General features: G+C 41.9%; 1 protein-coding gene across 5 annotated transcripts in view; it reads left to right on the top strand.

The window, feature by feature from the left end:
* ank2a (ankyrin 2a, neuronal) overlaps positions 1-22,633 on the top strand; it is an 89,349-nt gene that overhangs the window by 2,803 nt on the left and 63,913 nt on the right. For all 5 annotated transcript variants that reach the window (XM_079337849.1, XM_079337852.1, XM_079337851.1 and 2 more), the window contains exon 2: positions 18,382-18,483. In XM_079337849.1, coding sequence (XP_079193975.1) covers positions 18,382-18,483 — 102 coding nt within the window. The remainder of the gene's footprint in view (positions 1-18,381; positions 18,484-22,633) is intronic.

The raw sequence follows: 22,633 nt of genomic DNA on the forward strand, positions 1-22,633 counted from the left end.
TATTTCTGTCAGCAGTCTGCTGCTGCCATGTTATGCTAACGTGTTTTTGAACAGAGACGTTACAGAGCTGCAGAGTGGAACAACAAGTTTATATGTGTCGTTTATCACTTTATATGAAGTTATTTAACTCTTTGGAATAAAGCGGCTTCCACTTAGAAAACAGTAAAGCAACAACCTGGACCATTAAAATGTGCTTTAAAAAGCTCTTTTTTATTGGTAAGTAATCCCACATGCAAAGAAAATACTGAAGATCAGAAAAGAGTATAAAACTGCTTCATTAAGTGACGTTTATTCAGATAACATGATGTATTCTCCTCCGCCCGCCCGCTCTCACTGAATTCCTCTTGAATATTACCTGCTGCGTTCAGTTAACCCCGACTTCTCTTAGAAATGATACCAGGGGTCTGATAGAGATGTTGGAGTGATGCCAAACACGACTTGATGGCACAAGAAACTTTAAACGAAAGCGAGACAGAAAGAACCGGTCTGTGTGTGGTAGACTAAAGAGAGAGCGACAGAGGGACTCGGAGAGATGTGAAGCCTTTGGTTGCGGGTCTAAAAATACCGTCTGTCTCTCGCGTGATTGTCCCGGAGAAAAAAATAGCTTCTCCCTCGCCAAGTGGCTCTGTGTCCATGTCTCTGTGCTCACTGAACCCCGTGTCACTGAGCATTAACTCGCTGCTCTGGTCCGGTGTTCCAGAGCGTCCCGCAGTCTTTTCTTCTCTATCTGTGAAACTATAAGAGACTGCCTCATCATCTGTAAAACCCTCTGCCTGTGAACGCTCGCTCTCCAGAGTGCAGAGATCAATTCAGGACTGGATTTCGTGTTCACTGCAGTCCGATACTTTGAAATGAAATCTTAGAACCTCAGGGGTTAGTGACACACTGTCCATCTGAAGGCTACTCCACTTTCTCTTTCAGCTTTAAAATGAGGGTTTTGACTGGTCCTCTGCTTGGCTGTCATCCCTATTCATCTCCCAAACAGCTCCCTCCCTCCCCTCTTTATCTGCTCCTGCCCCACCCCAGGTCCCAAGACTCACATCCTGGTGTGCCAGGAGGTCAGATTTCACTGCGGCCTTTTGACATTTTCCTCTGTCTCTCCTCCGCCTCTCTGTCTCCCTGCGTCTGCCTGCCTATCTGTCTCTCTTTCTCCACTGGGAGTGGTATGATGGGAGTCTGCAGGAAGGGAGTCCTAATGGAACCATGGCCTTCATTACATTACCTCTGAACAGCTATAGAGCTGACCCACCCACACACACACACACACACACACACAGCCTTAGCCTGCTTCCAATGCATGATGTGGTGAGCTGTTACTGAGTGTACGTACCTACACACGCCCGAACATGACAACATAACTTATCTGTGTTTACCAAAGCTGTTAAAGCGCATAGTGCTTACAAGAGGACCTGTGAATGACCGCGACTCAACCACTCCAGTGTCCCTGCTGACAGTTCAATCTGAAGAAGCATTTCCTGTCAAATACCTGCCTGACACTGCACTGTTGTGAATGCATTAAATCACATGTCAAACACTGGCATCATAGCGTATAATGATAAATGGTAAACGGGCTTGAGCTTGTATAGCACTGGAGTGCTTTTTTCACTGCAGGTCACACGGACACATTCACACACTGATGGCACAGCTATCTGTAAAGTGTCCATCAGTATACAGTAAGCCCACTCATACACATTCACCCACTGCCTATGCAGAAGCGGGAGCTACTTGGGCTTCAGTGTCTTGCTCAAGGAAACCCTGGTATGTGTCTGAAGGGAGCTGGAGATTGAACCCTCGACCTTTGCGTTGAGAGAGACAGGGCGGATTCACCTCGGAGACCGACCATGTTTGGCCAGATATTTGGAGGAGCCGCTCCGTCGACCAGCTCTGATGCAACATACAAGCAACAGTATGAGTTTCCATACAGTGTAACGGAGATCTGCTTGGTGCTCCTGTCCCCCATCCAAAATCTATATGTCATGTCTATATTTGGTTCCAAACGGCATCCTGACACCCCGTATCCTGAACGGCCCTTCATGGTGGTCATGGTGCCCCATAAGTGGTTTGGGGGACCCAGTTTCTGTCCTGGTGGCCTCTTTGATGCTGGTTGACGTTTGACGTAGTCATGGTTCGTCAGTCGACTTCTCAGGGTGCACTGAGCCAGATTCTGAGCTAATTACATCTCGAACCCTAGAACGCAATTTTACCCCCGTATTAACATTATTCTCATAATGTGGCGTTTGTCTGAGTGTCACAGGTCCCTGGACAGCTTCAGCATTGTCTTGTTGTCTTTGCCGTCTTTGAAGTCTTTGAAGGCGTGGGTGTTTCCCTTCTCCCAAACATACTTTCTAATCATTTTTGAAAACTAGCATCATTTTGAAAGTAGCATCCTCTCCGTTCTCCGTATTCACTCGCCCCCCTCCCCTCTGTGCTCCCTCAAAAGTCCCGCCCCTCACTTACATGCACTAACGCCATTGGTCCAGAAGCAGATTTCAGCTCATGCGTGCGTGCATGGGGAAGAGAGGCTTGATCGGTTTATAAAACGTGTGCCGACATTGGTCAAATTTTTTACGTGTTTACAAACTGCTACAGATGACCGATTTCTTTTTTTTTCTTTTTCAGAGCACTTAAGATCTTAATTATTGTCAGGACCAAAATACTAATTCAACCAAAATCCAAACCAAAGTGTATCTGGAGGAAATTACCGACCCTGCCTTCGATGTTTTATAGTCACGTTTTTTGTGTTTTATATAGATAGCTGTAAACCCAAAATGTAGACGCACATGAGGCAGAGTTCAATAAAAGAGTTAACAAACAGCGGAAATAATAATGATAATAATAATAATAATAATAATAATAATAATGATAATAAAAAGACATAAATTACAATAATACTCAAATAAATGGACAGAAAGGAAACTTGACCTCAGGTAACTTTACTGCTCGTGTCAAGCTGCTCATTGTTTTTAGAAGCTTTGACTGTGCTGCTGCCTGGACACTCCTGAACATGTTTTGATAGTTTTCCTGATCCCATAAAGGTTTAATAATCAACATAATCTTCATTGTAATTTTCTGACAAGACAATGTGTGTTAGAAGGAGAGTAAGTGTGACGACATAATGCACAGATACTATTAGATTCACTGGCCAAGGCTGCAAGATGTGATGAAAACAAAAAAAGACTTCTCCAACCAGGAAGCAGCTCGCAGATTGTTGTCCTTACATGCATCCTCTGCCAGTCATGCTCTGTAGAGGTCAGGTGTTTTTTTGGACTGAGCATTTACGTGTCAATTATTCATCATGGCCTCATCCCTGTATTTCCCGTCAGAATGAGCAGAGAGAGGGAGAGAGAGAGAGCGAGCAGGGCGTGGCCAGGGATCAATGGACTTCTGAGAAGCTCCGACACGTTCATGTACTTGTCCTCTTTCTCGCTTTCTCTGCGATCGCCTCTCAGCGTGTTGGAGCTGAGTACGTTGGAGGTTTTCTCACGGGAAAACACTTCAAAGCTTCCCGACGTGTTGTTAAGAATAGCATAGCTCATAGCAGTGCTCATAAATAAGAACAAAAACACATACAGTATGTATGCCAGAAAAACAACCGACTAATGTAGCCCCGTGAAGACGCTCATTTCTAACTCTTGCAGCTTGAGGATCTGAAGGCTGCAGTTCCCTTTATCCTGTTTTATGTCATTAAGGCTGTTAATATTATTTTAAGTCTGGGATTTGTGGCGCTTTTTTTTAATCAAAGGTCAGACATTTAAAAGCCTTTCAGAATCTTAACATTTAGCTGTAGCTTAAAAGAACTGAAAAGTGTGACTACAGGTTTCTTGTTAATGCCTCTAATCACATCACGTCTGTTCTATTTCGTCCTCATTATTTCCTCTTTTTTTCCCTTTCTGCCTGCTTATTTCTCTCTCTCTCTCTCTCTCTCTCTCCTCTGCACGTCTGACAGCCCCACTCAGCAGTTATCCTGCTATGAGTCGGTGCTGCTGAGAGTTTTTAGGTCACACGCTTCATTATTCATTTTTACATTCGACTTAGAGGTGAAATCAGTTTCTGCCTCGATTCCCTTTGTCATCCAACGCCGGATGAGCTTTGCCATCGCACAGAAATACACTCTGGCAACGCTTTGGCAATGCTAGCACGTGAACTGTGTGGGCCAGAGTGGTGAAAGGAAAAAACGAGGGTTTTTTTTCTCTCTGTGGACTGGAAATGGATGCAGCGTTTCAGGGCTGCGACTCTCTGTGCCGTCTGCAGAAGAAAAGTCCGATTTAGGAACTGCTGAATTCAAACACTATTTCGACAATCTGTTTGTTAAATCTTAGTTTGGTCCTGACATTTCCAGTTTGGCTCGATAATAATAGAATCATCAAATTAATGTCTCCATGTGTGGCACAGTAATGATCCTAGAGCAGTATATTGACATTAGTTAGCATTGATAGCAGCTGCAGAGAGATGACTGCAACACTCCCTAACAAACTCTCGGCCTCTCTCTCATCTCATTTACAGGAGTGGCAAATTACGTCATATGTTCCCGAGAGGCGGCTCTTCAAAGAGAAAAAAGAAGGGCAAAGCTGTAAATTAGTATAACGGCCGTTTTCCAAGGCAGTTGGGTTCAAACCTCCCCTGCTGTATCTACGGGAAGCAGGGGACGTCGGCAGCGGTGGCAGGCATAGATTGCACTGATAGGTTTGAGGTATAACACTTAACGAAGCTCGCGTCAGCTGAGGGAAGTGAACAGTGAATTTACAGCTGTAAGCACTTTGCTGACTCGGCATATTTAGCCGTCAAGATTCATGTGCAGTCTTCGTAATTTGCTCTGGTAAAAAAAAGGCCCAGTGAAAGCTGTAGAAGCTGGAGGCAATCAGTAAATGTAGTCTGTCAGGCAAAATCACTCACGACAGTGCACTATACAGTATCATGTGTACAGCATGTTGTCATGGGGTCCAAATGAGTGCGCACAATCATACCCTATATAGTGCACTCATTGTCCCACAATGCACTGTGTACATGCGATGGTCACTATCCAAGCTTTATACCATCATGCTTTGTGGCTCAAAGGTTTTCAAAGTGGAGGTTGGCTGCTCTCAGACGGACGAGAGCAGCGACCGGCGTGAAAATAGAAACACAAAAATGTCATTTTTCTGAAAGTTTTAATACAAAGTAAAGGATTTTTATTGGAGTAAGAATTTTAAACATGGATATAATACTCGTAAAAATCAAGCGATATTATCAAAAACTGTTTCGATAACGCAGCAACAAAAACAAAACAAAACAAAAAGTCCTATAAGCAGCCATTATTATTTCATTTCTTCTCATTAAATGCTAAAAAAAAGGACATAAACTCCTTCCTACTGTCCAAACTGCAAACATGTACGTCAGCAGTGTTTCAGTTTGGAGATGTTGCTAACTTTTGTGTGAAGTTAAGACATCGTGCTCTTTTTCTGTCCCTCAGAGTTTGAATAAAAATGTGACTGAAGATCAAAGTACTTCTCGATACCGGCTATCATTAAGAACGAACACAGATTTAAATGTATCAAAAAGTGAATCCCATGTTTTTCTTTCTGCACGGTGTCTCTCCAGTAACAATCAGGGTGTGGTCTGTCTGACTTCCTCCGGTCATATCAGGTGACTGTATCAAGGTTATACATCCCATCATCAGCACATCTCTCTCTCCTCACTTCACCCAAACACAACACACCCACGTCTCACAGTCATAACTCACTGTGATCGGGTGTGGTCTACTCTGTCCGCTTACAATTTGATTTGACCGTGTGTGATTTGGTTTTTGTGGAAAACAGAGCGGGGGGGGGGGGGGGGGGGGGGGGGACCGTGTGCGAGTTGTGTGTTTTATGTCGCTGACCTTTCTTGTGCAGTAAAAGAGACCATAAGATGAGCTGACATTTAAATCACATCCATGAGTGAATCCATTACTGTCCCAGCTCTGCAGAAAGATCATGCTGTGTTTACATGAGACTCAATTTAAAGACTCGCAAGTTAGCCAGTAATAAAATAAACTAGTCTTTCAATGCTTTAAGCTAATTATGTTAGCTTGGATGACTTTTAATTATTTGACCACACATCTGCTGCATGTTGATGATTTATATATGTTTGTCATGGTCTTTGGTTTGTTCTGTGTTTGGAACTTTTTGCTCCCGACTTGACTACTTGTAAAAGAGATTCTGTATGTGAAACATAGACTGTAAATATGAGTGGTTGAAGCCCGAGTGTCAAAGCTGAGTAAAGCTGATTAAAAGCTTAAAAAGTTGCAAAAAAAAAAAATCTTATTCAAGGCCTTCAAACTTTTATTTAAGTCAAAGCTCACCTCTTCCACAGTGATACTATCTGGAATGAATGGAATATGAACATAGAGATTTTGTAATGGGCAGTATAGCAAAGCTGCAGCCTTGAACTCTCGAGTTACAGCGAAGTGGTGCAGGGTTCAGCTGCAGTTTAAATCGATATACTCGAAGGGACAGAGTTAGCGCTGTCTGTGGGTTTGTGTGTGTAGGCGCTGCAGATCTCCTGTTGTTGTTTTGGGCATAACATATTCCTTTACCGTTCTCTATGTCATGAAGCTCGTGCTTAAAATAAATTAAGCTTGGATTGACTTGGTTGAGTGTGATTGGCTGAAAAATACCTTAAATAATTCTCCTTAAAGCTGAGGAATTTTTAGATATAAAACAGGCCAGAATTCATCTGCGTGAAGAATCGAGAAAAAACAAGCATTAGCAGCAAGATTGAATATTTCTTTATGTTGATTTTTTTTTGTCCAAAACCTCTGTCTGAGGGGGGGTAGGTGTTAGATGTGATTAGATGTGCAGTTTTTCCCTGTGAAGATTTAAAGTGTGATTTTTTTGACTGTTGATAAAATGAGATTTCGATATTTAAAAACCCAGCTTTCATACAGGACGAAATCTGAAAAGAGCAAAGATGAATCACTTTGTCCACAGGGGGCGCTAAACATCCACATAACCTAATGGTTCATCTCAGAAGCTTTAAATAAGTTATAGTTTGATTTGTTTGGAGCTGGAGCCTGAAGAGTTATTAGCTTAGAATAAGATGGGAAAAGCTCCGTAATGTCTCTACAAGCCTCTGTTTTGTGCTCAAAGAACGTTGTATTGTTCTATCTGGACACATACATAAATGTTTCAAAGACAAGTCGAAATGTGCAGACACTAAATCTCTTCTGAAGCTTTTACTTCTTGGAAACTTTCCTTTCAGGCCTTGAGCTCTGTGTGATAGAACAACGTTTCTCCAGACAATAAGGTAGCAGAACCTCCCGCGGACAAGAATGTAATGACTCCGCTCTTTTTTTGTATTCTGCAGAAAGATTTCCTTGCCAGCATCTATAAGCCCTTAAACCTCAACTCCAATGTGTTGATGGAAATGTAAAATGTATTAGTGAGTAGAAAAGGAACGGTGTGTCTTCTGTTTTGCCCTTCTGTCTGCTCTTGAAAGAATCTGTTACCTGCCTTTGGCCTCTGGTTGTTCATATCTGGTATTCAGCCCTTTGCTGTATGACGTCAACACTCACTCAGTCACTCACGAGGTTAACAACTTCTAATGCATCACTTAAACCAGACGTAAGCTCTAACATAAACTAGAACATCTCAGCGAGGAGCGATGGGAGGGAAACAGAAAATTGTGGTCATGAAATATGTATCGGCTTCTGCAAGTCTAAATGAGTCATCCTTAATACAAAGATCCTCCTTCCGTTAAATCCCAGATGCATTATCTGCTTCCAGACACTCATCCCTGTGCAGAACTCAAATCATCAACATCATGGCTCAATTAGAAGATTCATCATAAACCACATGGACAACAAACAAGCATGAGCAAGACCAACCACGGCGTGAGCAAGAAAACGAAACCAGCACCAACATCAGTGAGCGCAGAGACGAGTTAAACTACAGGTTACTGGTGTTTTAGCTCATTTACTGCAAAGGATGTTCCTACATGTCAGTAAGGTTGAAATCATTTCATAGTATAGATGCTTTTTTAATTACAGGTAGCCACTGATTCATGTGTGTGTAAAAATAAACCTGCAGAGACAATTTGACTTGATATAAGTATGGATGTCACGTCTTTATCTCCTTCAGTTTTACCACATTGAAGCCAAAACAAACAACAGGCGCTGACATATTGAGCTCCTGAACGTGTTTTCTTTTAACCGTAGCACACAATGAAGAGGGCGTCAAAATTCACGTCAAATATCTAATTGAAATAAAACCGCTTAGAAACATGAAACATGATCAAAGATTGTGTTAGTAACAAAACATCACAATGATTTTACTTTAACTGTTTTGACCCTTTTTGTCCACATGGAGGAGGCGCGCTTTATGACCTATGCTGCAGTCGGCCTGTAGGGGGAGTTGAAGTCTTTTGGCTTCAATTTGAGGGTTAAACTATTTTATTCAGTCTCCTGAGAAAAACACTTGTTGCCCAATAGCAGTATAGTGACAACATTTGATATGAAGGCTGTTCTCTGAAGCCCTGTTTCGACTGCCGTTTTGAGGGGCGATATTTATGTCCCTGTGACTTTCCGACCTCACTCTGAATGTTGCGGAGGCATAATTGGGTGAAGAGGTGATCCCTGCTGTGTCCCGTCTTCTGAGGTAGTAACAGATGTGAGAGGTGAGATGGGCTCAGCAGAGCCAGCAGGAGGGCGCAATGCTATGCTCGTGTGTGTGCTTGTCTGGCTGTGTGTGTGTGGAGCTCCCGCTGTGTGCCGTGCTCTGCTGCGCTTCTCAAACTCCGTCAGATTATGTGAATAATGTGTACAGACCGGGACACCAATATTACGCCTATGCACAATAAATATGGATATAAATAAGTGTAATGAATGCAAAGCTCCGTTACAGCGCTGTGGCAGAATTCAACGTTAGAAGAGCTTCTGTTTTTGTATCTGCATATCACAGAGTCCTGATGGGCCTTATAAAAGCATTTGGATCCATAAACTGAGCATCAGACCATCAACCCCTCCCCATGTATGAGATCCACTAAACCAATAGAAATGTGAGCTCACATCAGCTCACTTTGAACTCCCACTCCTCCCCTTCAAATGTAACCGGACACCTAAATGGACACACACACACACACACACACACACCCACACACACACACACACTTTTTTGGCTTATAATGTATTCTCCTAGTCCTCATTATCTTGCACGAGTAGATGGAAGGAGATCGATAGAGATCATTGATCAGCCTCTGTTGATGCACGGACGCTAAAAAGTCAGATAGGGATAGTAATAATAAAGAGACAACGCGTGCACACTCACACAATAACAAAAACAGCATTACAGTAAGAAGACTGTTTCAGGCTCAAATAACATGCTGATCGATAAGCTCATTGATTTTGTCTGTTGAATGTGAAACTCAAGATGTGTGGCAGTGCAGCTGTTTGGTCTACTGTTACTATGGTGAAGACTTTTTGTCTTCTGCCAGTTCTAGGAATAGATCATATGGAAATGAGTGGAGATTACATAATTTTTCTTTTTTTATAAATAAGCACATAATAAACATTATCACAAGCATTCACAGGAAGCCGGAAATATCGAACAGAAAAAGAACACAACATGTGTTAGACTGATGCAAGACGTAGACAGGAACATTTAGACATCACATCGACGCCTTGAAGTTAAAAGGAAATTGTCACCCAGTAAGAAGAAAAATGAGTTTAACTGGAACTTATTGTTCATTTATCCAGTTTTATTTTCATGCTATTCTTCAGTAAAATAACAAAACCCAAGAAACCATCACTTATTAAAAAGGCTATATTTTCTTGCTCCCTGCTCAACTTGACACGTCACACGACCGCGACTCATTACCTGCTCTTTCTGACAATTTATCAGAAGTGAGCGACACTGACCATCAATGTCAGGATTAAATTAAAAAGAGCTGTCAAACATAAAGCTGTATGCCAGTATGAATATGATTACACCGAATAACAACCCGGAAAAATATACACACATGGAGATTTTCTTAAATGACTTTTTTAATCATCCATGCATCAAAGGAAAAAGACACAATAGTCTGGTATATAAAACAAATGTCAACCTCAAAAAAAAAAAAAAAAAAGTTCCTCGAGTGTCCACTTGAAGGTGGCTCTAAATCCATAGAATCCCCTTTGGATCCCATGTCAAAAGACAGTTGGAGACATTTCCAGTGTTGGCGACATCTATTGTTCGGCTTCAAAACTAGAAACCAGTGAGTGATGTCACTGAGGAGGTAGTGTCCATGTTTTATGTGTGAAACAAAGAAGTAATTTATTCAACATTTATCCAACACTCAGCACCGCATTCATTTACAGCCATTTCTTTTATTTGTCAAGCTAAATTAAAGGTCCACGTGGTGGTGGTTCATTCTCTGTTTGCTCAGCAGAGGGTGCTAGAGGAGCAGAACAAACCCTGAATAATGTTGCATTGTGGAACTAAGCAAAGCACTTAAGTCTTTAAGCACCAGCGTTTAGCCTTTCGGACATCATTACAGAGTGATTCAGCAGATCTGCCCCAGTCATGGTTCCTCGTAGAAAACGATGTTGCTGCTTTTGTTGTTGACTGAGCCTGTGAAAACATATCAAGCAGAATGTGTGAACAGAAATAGAGGTGTGAGAAAGTGCCGCTGTCCCTGGTGCTGAAATTTAAAACTCCTAACATTAGCTGCATTGACAAAGAGAGACCTTGACAATCCTGTCTGCTGGTGGTGGATACACACACACACACACACACACACACACACACACACACACACACACACACACACACACACACAAGCTGTCAAATCATATTCCATCAGACACCAGTGGCGGTGCAGTGCAGTTGAGATTCAGAGCGACCCACTTTCCCGTCCTGCAGGGGGGAGCCTGTAACTTGCAGGTGATTAGGAGCCACTGCTCTGCGCTCACAGCTCAAAGTTCCCCCTGTGGGTTTGATGGTGTGTCCCGTCTTCCTGGTTTGTCACAGGAGGACAGCCTGTACCCAACTTCAACCCTTTCCTCCTTCCTCCTTCCTCCTACTCTTCTCCCTCCTCATTGCAGCTGCCCCTCTTTTCATGCTCATCATCGTTTTTAAGTCATGACATCGACTTCTCTTGAACTTTGCTTTCCCTAATGACATTATCCTAAGCACCCTTAAAGGTATCACATGCTCTAAAAAAGTGTTTTGACATACTATGAATGAACCAAAAGCTGACGACCTTAGTCCCTGACACCTCACAGTTTACATATTCCACTTCTTTCTCTCCATCATTTGTGTGCAGTGGCTTTTTTGATTTTCACACCCGCTTAAACTGAAACTCAATTCCAGATGAAAAGAAGATGAGCATCCGTGTCACTTTAGTCCCTGTTTTCTTTGTAATCATAGACCCATGTGAGTCCTTTCCCATTTTTATTTTAATCCCAGAAAAGTGTGTAAAATAACAAATGGCCAAATGGGACACATGCCGCCTGACAAATGATGTGAAATTGATTGTAAAGTGTCACTGACAGTATTAAGTTATCTGGCTAATGAGCTTAACCTTTGCAATTACATGTATTAATAGCGATGGTGATAGCTTCTTTAAAGGTTGTCACGATATTGACTTTAGTCAAATGTTTGAACAAACATGATTCCCAGTAAAAAGCACCTCTTTCTAAATCACTGATTCAAAGATCAAGTCCTCTGCACCAGATTTGGACTAATTTCTTGGTTTTTTTTAATGATCAAAGAATGCAGGGAGTCTAAAATGATGCCTCTCTCTTTTGCTTGTGACATCTATTTGTTGAAAATATGACCCGACCGATATTAAACATAAATAAAAACGGTCTTTCTGGCGCTGATGCTGATATCAATATTAGGGAGGGAAACAATCTGATACAGACACATTGGCTGATATCTTTCTTTGATTAGCCTTCGACCTGTAAAGATAGATGAATATAGATATACGCGTTTATTGTATTGATCCCTCAGTTATCAAACACTTTTGAGAACACATGAAGAAAAGATGGTCACTCAACTGGAAGGTTACTGTGCATGTCCGTGCGTCACCATTTTCATTGTAGTACAATGAAACTGGTGAATAAATCTATTGATATTGGTGCACAGTATCTGGGATAATATCGGGCCGATATGTTATCGGCTGGCTGATTAATAGGTCGAGCTCGAGACTGACGATCTTTTTTTTTTTTTTTTTTTTTACAGCTTCTGCTCTTTTTGATACTATCGATTCTTTTTATAAGACTTCATTTAACACACATGGAAATGAAAATGATCAAAGTATTGAATATGTTGACAACATGTAAAATGTTGCACATTCAGCCTTCAAGAAAAATAAAATGGTCAAAATAACTGTGTCCTGAAGCTCTTGTGATGATAGCACTGAGGGGAACCATCACCGGAAACATGTTCATAAAGTGGCTTTAAAATTCACAATTTACAGCATCGTTTCATGCTCTCCCCTTCTAGCGCATCTCATCTCGTCTCCTCATCCATAAATCTTCCTTTCTCCACATTTCCCCCCAGGAAGTCTTCATGTCCACCATGATGGTGAGAGAGAGAGAGAGAGAGAGAGAGAGAGAGAGGTGGCAGCAGTCTGCTGGATGATGGCATGCAGCTTCTCCAAAGCCCTTACACAATAAACACTTCCTATGACTGCAGCTCACATACACACACAAACTCTAACACGCTGGCACGTGCACACACACACACACACACACACACACACACACACACACACACACACACACACACACACACACACGCCACATCTGTTCACATTGAGCAGAGTTTTCATGTACATCTGGTCACGGTCATCCCCTCATTATTTATGTGTGTGTGTGTGTGTGTGTGTGTGTGTGATAATTTTCAGAGAGTAGGCAGATGTGTCTTACTCTCATCATTCAGCAACCCTTTTCAGTTACTGTCACCTCACATGGACGTGACCGGTTCCCTTCCACAGACAGATGTGTGAGTGTGGTGGTTCACTGAAGCTGACTTTCCTTCTGATCTTTCTCCTGAAGAGGAAACAAGAGAACAACTGAAGAAGAGTGACACTGAAGTGAGAGATTGTTTCCTCTCTCTCTTTTTTTTTTTGAACTCTGGATCATTTTGGAGAGAATCAACATCTGCAGATTTTTTTTCAACTTACATTGTCATTGAGGATTCGGATGAACACTGATTCACTGATTCAAATGTAGATTTGGTACTTAGTGGAGGCCGAGAACACAAGACAGTTCACAAAATCAGAACCTTGTTAAACTTTTATTTTACATAGAAAGAAAAAGTAAGAGGAAGTCATGGCTCACGCTGCAGCCCACCTAAAGAAAGCCCGAGAGCTGGAGCAGCATCCGGAGTACAGAGCAATGCAGAAAGCCAGAGAGCGGAGGAGACGACATCGTGAGAGGGCAGAGAGAAAGCGTCTGGTAAAATACACGACCTTCATCTCATTAACAAGTTTGTTTCAAGCCTTTACAACACATGCTGCACACCGTCTCGTGGACTCTTTAGTGCACCGGGTGTGAGGGTTGCACAGATGTGGATGTGGTTGACTGCAGATGGAGCGATTGTTTCTCTCCTGCTGTGCCTTCAGATGAGTTATTATGCAGAGTGAGGGAGGTGGATGATGAGGGGACAGTTGACAGATGTGGGGGAAGCTCAGAGGGAGGTCGCATGCTGATGTCACTGTACGGAGCAAGCTTTTATGTGTTGGCTGTTTTTGAGTACAAGCTCATGTATAATTAAAAAAGAAAGCAACAGGTGAAGTTCAGTGAAAGCAATTTCAACTTTTTTTTTAAACTGTGCTACAGAAAGTTTTTTTGATGTATAATGAATGGAATTTAGTTTGTGTTCAAAACTTTAGAAGCAGTTTGTTGGAGCAAGTCTTCAGAGATCGAGGACTTTTGAAGCCTCGTGTTTTTTCGTAATATGCTGCTACACACTGAAACATGTTTACTTTGGTTCAAAAAACTTGAAAACTTGAAATAGTTGACAAGACAAACCCAATCATCGTTATAAACGCAGCTATTAATGACTTTTTTTAGAATACAATACATACAGTATGATGCTTGTTAAGGCAATCAGTCATTATTAATACGTTAAGTCATAAGGGATGATATTCAGGAAGGACTTACAAAACGTTGCAATAGGACACGATGCGATATAATAAAATAAAATGTGATACAAAACATTGGATTGGAAAGATATGATAAGATGCAATGTGATATAATGTACTGTAATGTAAGGTGATGACGTGATACATTGAATACAATGGGATTGGGATATAAAACTTTGAATATGGTCCAGTGCCATAATGACACATTTGATGTTTACAGATCAGATATGAAACATCAGATACGATACAACGTGATACACTTTATTGTGTCCTTATAGAAATGTGTCCTGGACTCTGGGTGTTTCATATATTTAGTTGTGTCCATAGTTCATATAAAACATCCCAGAAAATAACAGAGAAGCAAACACAGATAAAAAAACCCACAAACAACACGCAGCTGTAGTACTAGAAGGGTTTTGGTGTGTGGTTGATCGTAATCCAAGACTTGTTCAGGACAAAGTGCAGCACATAATCCAGTATCCTTCATTACATGACTGACTGCAGGTCCAATCCTGATCACATACAGAGATTACAGTTGGTTGTTAATCAATCCAGGCCCTGCTGGAGAGGGTGTGTGTTTGCTGAGAGATAAATGAAACAGGGATTGAAAAAGTGAATAGCATACCTTGTGACAGAAAGACTTCCACGCTCTGTGCTTTCTTTCCTTCCGGCCTTTGTTAATTACTCCTCTAGTTGGGTTTTCCTACAAAAATGTTGGCACCTTGAGTAGAATGTAAATAAAAGCAGAATGTGATGGTTTACATAAGGTCGCAGCACCATTATATAAATTAAATTGATCCAAAGACTAAACCAACTAAGCAACCATCAGTCTTGAAAAATGAAGCCCATGTAAAAGTGAGAAAGCGTGCAGTTCCTCCAGTGTCCACTTGGGGCTGGCTCTAAGAACACCAAAAGTCACATCCACACCACAGGCCAGTTTATCACCCGGATTCTTTTACAACAGAGCGATGCTGTTGCACTGTGTCCAGAAGGTGGTCTGGTATTGTCTTGTCCCTGAGAACAATGGTCCCTCTCCTCTTTAGCACAGAAAATAAAGTGTTCAGACATTTTGACCCTTTCCACATCAGGACAGTTTTCCTCTTTGCCTCAGTCCATCTTTAATGAGCGCAGACTGACAGAAGGTGGCGTTGTGTTGATGCACGTGGGTTATACGTAAACGGTTCACTCTTCTCCTGGTGGAGTTTCAGCCAGCATTTAGAATTACAGCAATTCACATACAGTACAAGTAGTTTTCACTTTGTTCCTCAGCTAGTGCAGTGACCTCCTCTACAGAATCTCTATACAATCAACTCACTAACCTGTTGCCAGATAAAGTCATTACCTATGAGATGTTCCATCAGGTGTTTGTTTTTTAGTATTTCGCAGCTTTTCTGGTCTTTTGTTGCTAACGTCCCATCTTCATCCGCTTCAGACATATTTTAAACAATTTCATGCACATTTTAATGCTCCTTTGTGTGACAAATATTTTGAACTGTAATGAAGTAGCAACATGGGGCAGCTGTGGCTCAGAGTTGGTTGTCTCTGAACAGCTCCTGCAGCTACATGTCCGTTAGGCAGGACACGTAACCCCAAAGTGCTCCTGCTGCTTGAAAGTGAATGCATGGGATGAACTACTTCTGATGGTCACTTCACATAGAAAAACTCCATACAAGAAAAGTGCTATACAAGCTCAAGTCCATTTACCAACATGGCTCCAGACTTTGCTTGGGGATTAATAAAGTATCTCATCTTCTCTTTAAATTCCTTTGAGATTACAATCTGCACATAATACACTTGTAATCCAAAGTATGAACCAGGGTCTGTTATATTCTGCAGTCATGGTTGTGAAAGTAAACACTCCTTGCTAACAGCTTGTATGTGAAGTTCTCTGCATCCCGTCCACATATCAGACACTTCTCACATTCCACTAATGGTGAACAACGTGCAACTATGGAAGTTAGTGAAATACTGTCAGTATAAACTGTGTTCAGACTCCACTCCTTCCTCAACCATGACCCTTGGCGTTCTTTGAGAGCACCGCAGGCCACGCTGGTCTCCGGCCCCAGCTGTCATGCTACCCACCCTGGGTGCACACCGCGAGGGGCTGTGGTCTTCAGAAAAGAAATGGTCTGGAGAGGTAAAAATAGCCAAGGCGGGAGAGACAGTGAGGGTTAATGGCTGCAGTTGTTATCCTACAGAGAGAGAGAGACAGAGAGACAGAGAGAGAGAGAGAGAGACAGACAGAGAGACCGAGAGAGAGAGAGAGAGAGAGAGACAGACAGAGAGACCGAGAGAGAGAGACAGGAGCTGTGTAGGAAGAGGAAGCAGGGCTTAGGCCTCACACTAAGACCGGGGCTGGGAAAGACATGAAAGGGTACAGAGAGGTGGAAGTGCGGTGGTCACAGTTAAATAAGGGAGGAATGAAATTAATGGATTGTGAGACTGATTGATGCAGTCAAACATCTGCAGTGTGTCTGAAGATACTTTGAACTAAAGTGAGGACTAGAGGAACTGGATGCTAGTGGATAATATTCGACCATATTCGGAGCAACTGATTTGGATCGTCATGGGTAACGCAGCTTCATGTCAGGTCTGTGGATCTGATAAAGCTTTAAAGACGAGTGGGAGTGACGACAACTTCAACCATAACACTGACTACTACAGAGCTGCAGACTCGGGACCAGAAGATGATGCTGTATTGGTAAGAGGAGGAGAGAGAAGAACCAGTAGATCATCAGAACAAAGTGTTGTTAGGAAGGGGTCAAGAAGCATGAGCATGCTATTTCATCTATTTACTTATAGTGTGTGTGTGTGTGTGTGTGTGCAGTCATCCCATATGTGACCTTTGACCCTTCAGAGGGGTGTGGTCTCGTTCCAGACGTGTGATGAGTTTAATTATTCTGACCCCTCGAGTTAACACCCTGCGGTTGGCTGACTGATTGACACGTTAATGAGAGATTTTAACTTGTCACCATCCGTCTGTAGTCAGAAGGAATCCTGAGCAGCGGTGTAGTAAAGCAGAAGCTCCTCATTTTTGGCCGAGCAGTAAATCGAAGTCGGTTAATTGATTAGCTGATCAGCTTTGTCCCTGCTGGCCTCCAGGTGTGAAGAAATGTTAATGTGCTGGTGAAGTGAATTCATTGAATATTGTTTGGATTAAATAGACAAGTTGATAAGTTTAATTAACTTTTATCAGTGTTTTGAACATTTCTTTAATATTAGAACTTTATTCATCTCAGCTCAACTTTGAGATGTTTTTGTTAGTTCTGAGTTTGTATTGAAGGATTGAATTTGTGTTGACTTTGACGATGTGTTCCTTAATTTGACCAAACTTCTATTAAACTTTAATAGAAACATCATCTGTTAAAACAAATGACCCATTTTTGTTGAAATCAAACTCTATTTATTTAAACGGGCTCTGACACTCAAGGAGCGTGAGTGTGTGTGTGTGTGTGTGTGTGTGTGTGTGTGTGTGTGTGCATGAGTGTGTGTGTGTGTGTGTGTGTGTGTGTGTGTGTGTGTGTGTGTGTGTGCTGCAGCTGCTCTTACTGCTGGCAGTTAAATTTAGAACAGACTCAGAGAAACTATATTGATATCAGCAGGAAGCTTGACTTCAAAAAACCTTTATTAACCCTTTATTCTCTTTACATATCAAATAAACTCCAACCATGCTTCATCCGTATTTCTTCACTGACTTGAATTCTTTTGATGTCAATGCAAACTTAAAGCTCCAGTGATGAACTTTTGATTTGTGTCCGTTTTGGCGCCCCCTGCAGACAGAGTGGTACCTTTTAGCTTGTATTTTTTGAGGTTGTGTTTTTGTCTTTTATTTAATTGGACAGCTTCAGAGAAACGGGACATGTTGTGAGGAGAGAGTTAGGGTTGATGTGTCACAAAGGGGCGAGCTGGTATTCAAACCCACAGATGCTGAGGACTTTAACCTCTGCACACGTACGACTTGAACACTTGGCTGTCAAACCCTTGGGGGTACTTTGGACAGACCTCGTGGTCCAGATGTACCCCCCACCTGTACTCAGGCCACCTCGTCCTCCTCTCATTACACAGTCAGATATATCTCTCACCATGAGTGTTTCATCTGAAACACTGACTGATTGATTGACTGAACAATTGCTGTTTAAAGGCCTACAAATATTGGCATATTGCTTTCATAAACAATATATTTTGTAAATGAGTGTGTGAGAAGTACTACCTGCAGACTGAAAGGCTTTTTGGAACAAAATAAAATCTTGATCTGGAGTTCCTCTCATAACCCTTCTTTCATATTCTTTACAGTCGGACAGTAACACCAGCTTCCTGCGGGCTGCCCGAGCAGGAAACATTGACAAAGTCTTGGACTTCTTGAAGAATGGAGTGGACATCAGCACCTGTAACCAGGTAAGAAAAGCCGGTGATGCTTTGTGATGATTCTACTTCCTGTTTGATGCATTTCTGTTTTACCTTCATTATGAACACTAAACTAAACACATTTGGATTCATGGTGACATTTTAGTTATGTGCTTTCACTGCCACGCAGAATATAACCCATTAATGTTTGGACTTATACGACTATGTGCAAGTTTTAAAAGACAAAGGTTAATGCAGACGTTGATTTATTTCACATGTCTTAAGATTTACAACTTGTGCCAAGGTAAAAAAAATGTCACTTTCAAAAAGACAGAAACCGGGCTCCTCTGCTCCTGAAATGCATAAAGAGAGTTATTCAGAGAAGACAAGCCTGTCCCAACCTATTTTTAGTTGTTTTGCTGACACTAAATTCGAATTGGGCACATCATTTCCCCAAAACAACAAAGTTTCTCAGTTTGAACATCAGACATCTTGTGTTTGTGTTTTATTTAATCAAATATATTCAATATTTTGGAGATCATCACACACTGTGTTTTTATTAACATTGTGATGCAACGGCCTGATTTTTGGGGCATTGGGGTTGCACAGAGTTTTTTCAGAAATCTGCTGCATAATGGTTCATTTTACACACACACACACACACACACACACGACATGCTTCAGCCACAGCTGTAGTAGCCCCTCTGTTTGACCTGCTGAGTCGAACCTTCACTCTGCTGTGTCACCGGGGAATGGAGTCATGTCAGCACAAACCTGAACCTGCCAGGCCGCTCTAACAGCTACGGTCACTCCTTCATCCCCAAACCCCTTCATCCCTCCAATCTCAGCTCCATTTGACAGCACGAGGTCCCTCTGGCAGCTGTCACCCACCCTCACCCACATTCCATCAAGGAGGGAGGGGTGGGGGCGGGATTTCTGCACCCCCCCTGCTCTGCCCCGGTCAGTTTGATTTACAGTAGTCACAAGGTGGATTAAAGGAGCATGTGGGGAACGGCTGAGCGAGGGTGTGTGTGTTGTGTTTGGACGTGCGTATTGTCAACTCCTTATAGATTTTGTGCTGTCTCATTGCTCTAAGCCCTCTGTAATTTTTCCGGCAGTTTGATATCGTCTATTTATACAGCAGGATTTAATTGGTCAGCATACAGGAGGCAGCATCTACCCACCTATTGCTTTGCTTGTTTGTTGTCATGGACACAACTGCTTTTGTTGAACGTACCAAGAGGGAAACCTGACTATTCTAGGCTTTGATTTTACACACACACACACACACACACACACACACACACACACACACACACACACACACACACACACACACACACACACACACACACACACACACACACACACTTCTTTCCTGCAACAGTTGATCCCTGCCCTTCATAGTATCTGTCAGGGAGTCAGATGATCACATTCAAGCCCTCATCAGGTGACATTTCATATTTACCCCGCTCATGCTTGCTGTGGTTGTGTTTGTGTAACTGAGAGATCAGCCAATAAATTCTTAGAGTAGATGTCATTATTAAAAGGAATCACATGAAATAAAAACCGCTCGGCTATTTCTTTGCTCGCATGCAGTTAATTGATGCTGATTTTATGAACATGTAGAAAAGGAGATAAGACGAGCACAGTAACACTTTCAAACTCATTATTGCAGGTGCAGGTTTTACAGCATCCATATTTACATTCCTACAAGTTCAGTACCAGGTCTCACCAGCTATGATTAATAAACATCTAAGGTTGTGCACCAGCTGAGAAAGTTTTCACTTTAATCATAATTAAAGGTAAAAACATTTTTATACATTTACTTTCATGAGAGGAACTCAAACAGGTAAAGTGGTTAGAGTGGTGACAGACATTTAAAAGGATACAACCCTCATTAGAACAATAATCATGTTTTAAGAAGTTGTCAGTGTGGACGACCGCCACAGTGATAAGAGTCAAATGTGTTGCGTTAGCTTTGATTAGCATCAAAATTGCTTTCAAGGAAGTGAATGCATCAGAATCACGTCAGTGGAAAAGCACTCAACACAATAACAGATCCATTATCTGTTGTACAGCTGTCAGCGCTGCAGGAAGAGCCACAGCCCCCACCATGTGCCCTGACAGATGTAAATTATATTAACTCAAAATGTCCGGTCTGATTACTGTGAAGTAATGAGTCATCATTACAATGTGTTCTTATCAAAACAGACAAATATTAGCATAGCTATGAATACATTAATATGTGTATTTATAACAGGGGGGGGGAATTACAACTTGGGGTTGAAACGTACTATAAAGTTAATATATGTTACGTAACGTTACATTACGTTATGTTGCATTATGTTACATGTGATATGATATGATACATTAATAGGATATACAACGAAATGTTAAGAGCTGTTACACAACGTTACAGTATGAAATGCAAAAAAAGGGCCCAAGTCTGACCTGAACCCAAAGCTCATGTGATGAGGACCACCGCCCCTCTACACAGGGAAGAATAGCTCGAACATAGCCGCTCCCATTGTGTTACAGTTTAATATAAACAGTAATTCAGATTATGATCCAGGACACGCATCATTCAAAGAAAAATAGCTCATCGTCATCAGCAGTTTCCGTTATATTACCCAAATTCTTGATTTCTTGAGACGCTGGGATGGAAGCTAGTGTTGTCCGTATGGTGTGTTCATTAATAACTTTAGAGTCAGATCCTAGAAAGCAGCTAAAAGCTTGGCCAGACTCTGCAGCCAGCGGGAGAAGGCTGTCCAAGTACGTTAGCGAGAAGGACAGACAGAGATACACTCCCTGTCTGCCAAATCCACAGTCAACATATCACCACAGTTTTATGAATGAGCTAAAGGAATCATCCTATGACAAATAGCTTAAATAAGCACCCAGAAGCAGACTGCTATATAGGTTCATTTTTGGGATAGCAGAAGGAAAATAGAAGATTTCTTTAAAGGTCACGTATTATCCTCCTTTTCAACCATTTTAAAAAAGTCTCAGAGCTTCCCAAAATATGTCTGCAAAGATTCCACTCTTATCCTGTATTTGATCATGTTTATAAACCCCTCTATTTCAGCCCTGCTCAGAACAGGCTGTTTCTGTGTCTTTAGCTTTAAATGTAAATGTGTCTGACCACGCCCCCTCTCTGGTTTCTTGCACCATATTGTTGACAGTGGGAAGACAGACTCAGAGGGCAGAACAAACACCAAGCTGTGGGAATGTGCCACCCACCTGGGGGAGGAGATACTGCCCTTTGTGATGTCATAAAGGGAAAATCTCTAAACGGCCTGTTGGAGCACACATTTTCTGAAAAGTACAGCAGGCTTTACTTGAGGGGTTTGTAGACAGACTTAAGACACAAGTTAGTGTTAGAATAATGTTGCACAGTAGTGTAGTGTTAGTGTGTATGTGTGTGATTTTGCTCTGTATGATGTCATTGATGTGATAATATGATATGTTTCCATGTCCTCACAATTAAGGACAGACCCCTCTAATCTATCCAAATGTTAATCCTTTGTGAGTGATATTGCTCTTTAATCTGCATCCATTAACATTATTTCCCCTTTTCCTCTGACGTTCATCCTCCCTGGCACTTTGACTCATAAAGCAACATCAAATAAAGTTCACCTTTTACTACCACATGTGATTATAACGCAGGTCATATGAGCGGGAATATTCATGGAGTTGGACAAAGCTCGGCAGCGTCTCTCCTGCCAGAAGGCTCGACAAACTGGCAGGGATCACTTCACTGAGCTGAGCGCCCATTAGCTAAATGAAGCTTACACTTACAGCTCAGTGGAAAGGGAGCTTTAGATCTGTGTGTGTGTGTGTGTGTGTGTGTGAGTGTGTGTGTGTGTGTGTGTGTGTGTGTGTGTGTGAGTCCCCTGTGGCTTCTGTTCATCTCTCCTGAAATACACAATAGTTGAAATTTGGTTGAAACGCTGTAATAAGATTGTATAATTCTTGCTGTGTCATTGAAGCTGCAATTTCAGGACTGCGTGCCTCGTGTAGAAACTCAACCACATGTTTCGAAGTGACAAGAAGTGTCTCCTTTCACGTTTGACAAAAATGTTGTCTCCCTTGTTGTGAGAGAGTTAGTCAAAGATTGATGACTTACTGCAGCAGTGAAAGAAGAATGGGTCGACCAACCCAACAAAATGATTTTTTTCCATTGCAGAGTTAAAAACCC

Source organism: Symphodus melops, assembly GCF_947650265.1.
Source record: "Symphodus melops genome assembly, chromosome: 2".
NCBI classification, from domain to species: Eukaryota; Metazoa; Chordata; class Actinopteri; order Labriformes; family Labridae; genus Symphodus; species Symphodus melops.